This window comes from Lagopus leucura, unplaced genomic scaffold (assembly GCF_019238085.1).
Source record: "Lagopus leucura isolate 7727_CA_CO unplaced genomic scaffold, USGS_WTPT01 Super-Scaffold_810, whole genome shotgun sequence".
NCBI lineage: Eukaryota > Metazoa > Chordata > Aves > Galliformes > Phasianidae > Lagopus > Lagopus leucura.
The window spans coordinates 4,166,451-4,173,733 of NW_024962261.1; the positions used below are offsets into that span (position 1 = coordinate 4,166,451).

The 7,283-nt window shown below is 38.4% G+C and overlaps 1 protein-coding gene and 2 non-coding genes across 3 annotated transcripts; all 3 read left to right on the top strand.

Moving 5' to 3' along the window:
* Positions 1–4,323: 4,323 nt before the first annotated feature.
* Positions 4,324–6,658, top strand: LOC122177116 (cytochrome c oxidase subunit 7C, mitochondrial). The gene is made up of 3 exons (XM_042866236.1): positions 4,324–4,482; positions 5,508–5,636; positions 6,571–6,658. Exons 1-2 carry the CDS (start codon positions 4,408–4,410, stop codon positions 5,622–5,624), a joined length of 192 nt encoding a protein of 63 aa, XP_042722170.1. The 5' UTR covers positions 4,324–4,407; the 3' UTR covers positions 5,625–5,636; positions 6,571–6,658.
* On the top strand, positions 4,998–5,060 carry LOC122177194. The gene has a single exon (XR_006177975.1). It is a non-coding gene; the product is annotated as a small nucleolar RNA Z39 (small nucleolar RNA).
* On the top strand, positions 6,008–6,069 carry LOC122177193. The gene has a single exon (XR_006177974.1). It is a non-coding gene; the product is annotated as a small nucleolar RNA Z39 (small nucleolar RNA).
* Positions 6,659–7,283: the final 625 nt, after the last annotated feature.

Consider the following 7,283-nt stretch of genomic DNA (forward strand, 5'->3'; position numbering starts at 1 on the left):
AATGCAAGCAATTACAATGGTTCTCAACTAATCATAAATTAATTTTGTGTTGTGGTATCTATGATAGCAAATAGGGAGTTTTACATTCTTAATTCTACAGATGCTACTGTCACTCATTTTTGCTTATGAAACACATTGCTGTGCATACTGGCACTTCAGCATGATTTAAGAATATGAATTATATTTTAACTGGGCTAATTCTCCCTACAATCCTAATAGTACATCAGAGCAAACAGATCAAATTTAGATGCAGATTCCCTCTCAGGTTTCAAACAAACAGAGAAACAGAATTATTTCAACTCACATTGAAAACAGTAATCTTAACTGCATATGTTAATTGTAAGATGTTGTTAACGTGCAGTTCTAAAGGAAAAAGTGAGCTGCATCTGTGAAGTAATGACTAATAAAAAAGAAAAAAAAGGCACATCATAGTGGAGAGTCAGGGAAACTTTTGCCTGTAGAGATATTGCAGTACAGAAAGAAATCCCTGTGATTTTATCCTCTTGCTTACAAGACCATAGAATCATAAGATACTACAATAAACTCAAATATACGAAATCACAAAATATTTTAACAACTACCACAGTAACATCTTCAGTGTCATCAAGGAAATGGAAAACTAAAATTTATAACTGCACTGGACATTAAAAATCTGGAACTCAATTAAAATAAAAAATTTGTGTACGTAATAGTTTTCATATGTCCTAATCCCAAATTACAGAATCACAGGATTGTAGGAGCTGGAAAGGACCTCCAGAGATAATCGTATTCAGCACCAAAACTAAAGTTTTTGCCAATTTAAACTCAAACATGCACAAATAAATGCACGAATTCCATCACCATCATTTCCAGTTTCTAATTTTTACAGATGTTCCACACCTTTCTGTAGGCCAACGTAAGATTCACTGGTACATAGTGAACTGATTCTGTGAAATTATTTACTCAAAAAACACCTGACAAAAAAAAAGGTTTTCTTTGAACTTTGTCTTACAAAAATTGTTTTGTCTGTGTGTGTCTTCAGAAGTTACTCCATCAGTTTCAGACCTGAAAGAGAACTTGTATTTCTGAAAGCTTAGCTACTTTTAAGAACTACGCCCATAACAAAACAATGGAAGATGCTACTCCTCCCAGTGACCTTCTCCCACAAAGATCCTTATATCACCAGTACCTACAACAGAATTGTAACCATTTCCACAAAATTCCAGTCACTACTCTACCTCGCTATCCAATGACCTATGTGTACTTTTAAGAAGAATAACTTCATAAAGAAATAATTTTTTAAAATATTCTCTCCTTTCACTCCTAGGTTTTCAAACTTTGATTGTGTAAAATTCAGGTGTTTCTGACACTTTGCATACTGTCACTTCAGCTTTCAGTTGACGATTCCCATGTTATTTTAATAGTACTATTCATTTTATATTTGATATATATTTTTCAATTTCAGAATATTCACTTTGCTAAGAAATAGGCCTGTTGCACATACATAAAACAAATTACTATAATCTACTAATTACTATATAAACTATACTCATACATGCCTTACACAACAGTTCATTTGTAATCTGAGATCTCCATCAGCGATACTGCTAAAAATTTGGGAATACATACTAACATGTTACAATGAAGGGCATACAGTTTAACCACATACAATTCCAGTACTGAACAAAATCTGTTTCCTTAACTCTTAAAACAAGACTGAAGAAAACATTACAACCTGTACCTTAGTGCTATCTCTATATCTGAATGCCATGATAAGCTTCTGTGCCTCGTTCTTCAAGATCACAAAAGCCAAGCACTCAAAATTATCTACTTCGGTTACCTGCTGTTTTTTTCTTACTTACATTTTTCCTTACAGTTCAAGAAAATAAATTTTTTTCAGTTGAAAAGTGAATAGCAGTAAGAAAGAATTACCTGAAATAATCTATCAGCAAATCATATTCAAAAGCAGAAATATGCAATACATTATTAAAGATAAAGATAACCCTAGAAATCTAAGCAATTATATTAATAGATTTCTTAAAAGAAGAAAAGAACTGTAGATATAGAAAGCTGGATAGGCATTGAAAGACTAGGTTTGGAGATTTGTAGATTTAAAAACCATCTGTAATCGTCTGTTCTGACTCTCACTCACAGTCCAGGAAATTTCACCCTGTAATTCCTTTTACAAGCCCTACCATTGTATGTGAGTTAGACAGTGTTTTTACAAAGACACCCAGTGGAGCATTAGCTACCTAGATAGTAATAATCCATTCTGCCACCTGATTATCCTCACTATAATTACTATCCATCATACTTCTAATAGTTTGAGAGGCAGATTCTTTCTTTCCTGTGCCAAAAAGGCAATTGAGTCTATTTCTCTAAACTCTACGTGCATGGTTTTCTCAAATCCTGGACTGAATAGCATGACTGTAGCCTTTTAGTGGGCTGAGGTACTTCATTTCTTAGTACGCATTTTGAAAGCATAGCGAGAGTTGTACAAATTTCTTCACCAGTTGTGAAATTCCTCTTGAAAATTCACATTGATTTATGCGTGCACAGAGAAGATCTGCAAGATACCAGCTCGAGGATTAAAGTAGTATTTCTAATAAAAGCCTATTAACTGTATCATTGTAGAAGTCATGTAGAAAATATCTGGAATATCTGAAAGTCAAGAAACTGAATCTTTTGTCCTTTCTAAAACAAATCTGTGTGGATATATCCAATATAAACCTTAAAGTAAACGACACCTAACTCTATCACAAACTTCTCAGAATTAAGTCAATCAAGAAAACATTGTAGTATCATAACTCAGTATACATACGAAAGATAGTGGCTAAACTCTGACAGTGATTAATATCTTCTACTGCAGACTGCTTAGTATCTATCCTTGAAACTAATAGCCTTACTGAGCAACACAAAACGCGTATGCTTGGGAGGTCAAAATACATTAACTGCGAAGTATCACTGAGTCACCCTACCAGCAGGACAACATTGTCTGCCCTATGCCAAAGAAAATAAATACATAAATAAATAAATAATTACAATAGCATTAGGACAAGAACTGCAACTGAACTGACTAAAATTATCCCTGAGTAGACTTGTGATGTTAAGCAGAGAATACATTTTCAAACAGTGCTAATGATGGCTTTCGTACATTTGCTGCCTAGGAAACAACAAGAAAAAAAGGAACTGTTTACCTGGTCCTGAGAGATATGAAGGATCTTGGCTCAGCTCAAAATCACATTGCTGAGGATCTGCTGTGCTATGCTGATCTTCACACCTTTACTCAGCAGCAACTCAGCAACAACAAACACTACGCATTGCCAGAAGAGAGCTGCCTAAAAAGAACAACATGTTAAAAAGGGAAAATACCAGGAATTGTATCCTCCTGTGGCGTGGTGACCACCGAGGGCAAGCAGACTACCATAAAAGAATTAAAGTACCATTGCAGAATTAATTACAATTAGGAATGTGTAAAAAGAGATTTGGTTGAGCTAAGCAGCAACGTAAGTTAGCAAAAAGAGGAAAGCATCTTCCAAAACACTTCAGAGTTAGCAAATGAAGAAAACAAAAAGAATTGCAACCTATTATACATAAAATTAAAAAAAAAACTAGACAGTGGGAAAAAAAAATCTGAAACATACCTAACTAAATAACAACTAAATCCACTACTAAATGGGAAAAATGTGCGCAAGAGATCTGTATTGCTAATTAATGGTCAAGGAGTAATGAAGCACTCAAAAAAGAAGAGGCCAGATTTAAATGAATCATTTGTGTTGTTACTCACAACCTCCTTAGGTTGAATGTCACTGTTGTTGATGCATGCAGCACAAGGGCTGTGTGGTCTTGTGACGAAAAGAACAGCCACAACCTGATAATACTCACAATCTATAAGAGAAATCAATGACCAAAAAAAAAAAAAAAAAAAATAACTATTAATTGGGCACACGACCCACTTAAGATTTCTTTGTATGTTTATTTTGTAGTGCCAGAATTCAAGTGTCACTTTCAAAGTAAAATATAGCAAAATATGCCAAAATATACCGGTAGCAGCCGGAAATACTAAACGTGCGTGCAACTGCCCCCAACTCAACCAACGGCGGGGCTCGCTCGCTCGCACCGCTCCGCCCACACCTAAGAGAACCACTTCATACCCTCCACCCTCCCCCATCCCACCCCACAGCGATAAAAATGGCGGTGGGGGAGGACGCGGGCGGCACAACCCCGCCTCCGAGGCCCGGAGCGCGTCCAATCGCAGGCTGCCGCTCAGGACCACGTGATTTTGTTGCGAATAACTACAGCTCCCATCATGCCCCTGAGTGCGCGGTAGCTTCTTCCGTGTCGTCACTTCCGCCAGTCCCAGAGGGCGCCGGGCGTGCTGCGGGAAGGTCGTACAGGGGAGAGGCCGCTGTGTTCCGTGTCGGTATCATGCTGGCTGCTGGCGTCCGTAGATTCACCACCTCCGTCCTCCGTAGGACCCACTACGAGGATGGGCCTGGGAAGGTACTGTGCGGGAAGGAGGTCTTAGTGCTGCGGGACGGTCTGATGATTGCGGGCAGGAATGGGCCTGGAGGGGAAGGAGAAAGCGGGGGGAAGGGAAGGAGGGAGATCGGGCAGATGTCGGTTGTAGTCTGAGGGAGAACAGGTAGGGAAGGAAGGCAGGAGACGGGAAAGACGCGGCGCTGGTGGCCCGCGGGCAGGCTTAGCAGGGTGTCTTGGCCTCGTCAATCAGGTGCCCTCAGTGCAGCATAGGGCGCGGTCCAGGCCTGGTATGGCCAGAAGCACAAGTGGGGTCAGGTGCAGGCCCGACCTGTGGCAGGTTTGCTGAAGGTGAGCGTGTCCCATCATCTACAGAGTTTTGTATGTAATTGGGCTTGCAGGCCTTGAATAGCCAAGTCGTAGTTATCCCATTGCCTGTTCTCTAGTGCAGTTGCTGTGCAGTTTCATTGTACTGCTGTTAATGAATGCAGCAAAGCAAGCTGCAGTGACTTCAGTGTCCTTCTTTGTAGCCTTCTATGGTACAGATGATGAGCTCTGCAGTATGAGTAGAAACGCTGATGCTGTAAACGCTTTCTGATGTGCCATTATGCTCCAAGGGTTCTCTTGAATTCTGTATCTAAAAACTAGATTTATACTTACCTTGAGAAATACAGTCTTTCTTACAAAGATGTTTAACTATTAAAGCAGGTTGCATGGAGATGCTGTGGGGCCTGTATAGTAAGCAATGGACTCTAGGACATTTACAGTTGATTGGACAAGGTTTTGAGCAGGCCAGTTTCCTTTGGCCTATGTATGATTGGAAGGGTGTTGGGCAAAACAACTTCCAGAGGTCATATCCATGCCACTGTAATGACTGACTGGGTCTTTAGACATGAAAAGAAGGGGGTAATGGTTGGGGGATTCATTTTTATTATCAGTTGTAGTTCTTGTGTTAGTGCTCTGGGCTTCTTACTATTGTCATGCAACTGAAGAAGTGATTAAGGTGTGTTATACTGATTGCAGAACAAACATTTATGTTTCTTTTCTAGAACCTTCCATTTTCTGTGGACAACAAATGGCGGTTGCTGGCAATGATGTGTGCATTCTTTGGAAGTGGATTTGCTGCTCCTTTCTTTATTGTCAGACATCAGCTTCTTAAGAAATGAAGGGGAAAAATTGTATGTACACTTAGTGGGTAAATGATTTTGGTGTTCTAGCACAGTAGAAACTGAACTAATCTGAGGAGTCTAATCTCATTTACAGCATCTCACAGTCTTCTTACTTATATCAGTTTGTGGTTTGCACTTCCATTTAAACTGAAATGATGCATGGGCTTCAGTTAGCTTTACTGGAATACTGAAGTCATTGATATGTGAATCTTAAATCCCCAAGTGTCAGCCTCCTTGATTATAGCCTTTATAGCCTGCAACTGGTCTAACTGGTAGTGAGCTTCACTGGTAGTGAAGTCCAGCTGATTTGGACAGTAACTGTAAAATAGCCATCTTTGACAAAACAAAGCTGTACATCACATAATATATAAAGATATCTGGCATATATGATGTGAATGAAGCAGTATGAGAATCTGTGATACTGTAAACGCTTTCTGATGTGCCAGATAAAACTCAGCAGAAAGCAAAATCTTCAGCTTCAGTTCAGCCATTTCAGAACAATCACAACATTGACATGGTGCAGAGTGCACTTAAAATAAGGAAATTAACATCAGGTGCTATGGTAACTGGTGCTTGCTAATGATACTGATAGACCAAACATGCTTCAGCCATTGTTTCTGTTCTGAAAGCATGCCACAGTGGAGGGCTGTTTTAGTTTATTTTAAATTTATTCCACTTTACAGAATTAATAGCACCAGTTATTTCTAATCTGAGAAATGTGGGTTTTTTGAGGAGCTGGGTTGGCTGAGCTAGTTTTTGGAAGGAAATAATTATCAGTGAAATCTCAATTGGAATAAGTTGCAAAGTCATTCATATCACCTGTGTAATTCTTTTGCCAGTCTTACGGTTTTATCAAAGTTAAATTATACTTTTATAAGTTTTACTAGATGCACATGTAATACAAAGTTCTTAAATTTGTTAATTCTTGTGTGTTTTCTTGCAGAGTTGAAGTCTTACAGCAGCTTAAGTGGAAAAAATATCTGCGGTTGTGTACCATGCTGGATATGTCTAAATAAAATTTAAATCTGAAATTCCTGGATGGTGTATTTTGTGAAACTGCTGAAGTGCTTTTTAAAACCAGTGTGTACTGAGAAACCCTTCAACTTGCAGTATGTTAACATTAAGCTAAATGCTAATTTTTTTAGTTCTTAAACTAGGGAGAAGAAAAAATCCAGTCTCAAAATTGAATTTGGGCTTAAAAATTTTAGTTGGCTGGATACAGAGCCAACACAGCCAAAGCTGTGTGGTCTTTGATAGTGTTCAAACTACACTTAAAATAATGACCTGTGTAGATCATAGCCATTAAGTGCGTCATCAAGTTTGATCATTACTATCACTGTAAATACATGTTGCAGAATTTCTATTTTCAGTATTTCAGACTGACAAGAATATTTGTTTCTATACTCACTCATTCTGGGGAGCTTGTGTTACTGTATTTCATTAGTATGTGGCACTGTCTTGAGCAGGAACACAAGCGTTGCCCTGCACATTTCATTTGTCTTTAGGCTCAGGTTGGGACGTAGCTATGACACAGTTAGCAGCAGTAATTACAACACCAACTAGAAAATGCATCGATAATAAAAATTGCATAACTTATCAAAACTTTAATAGGATAGTACTTCAAATTGGTAGGTGTTGGAAAGAATTGATAACTGC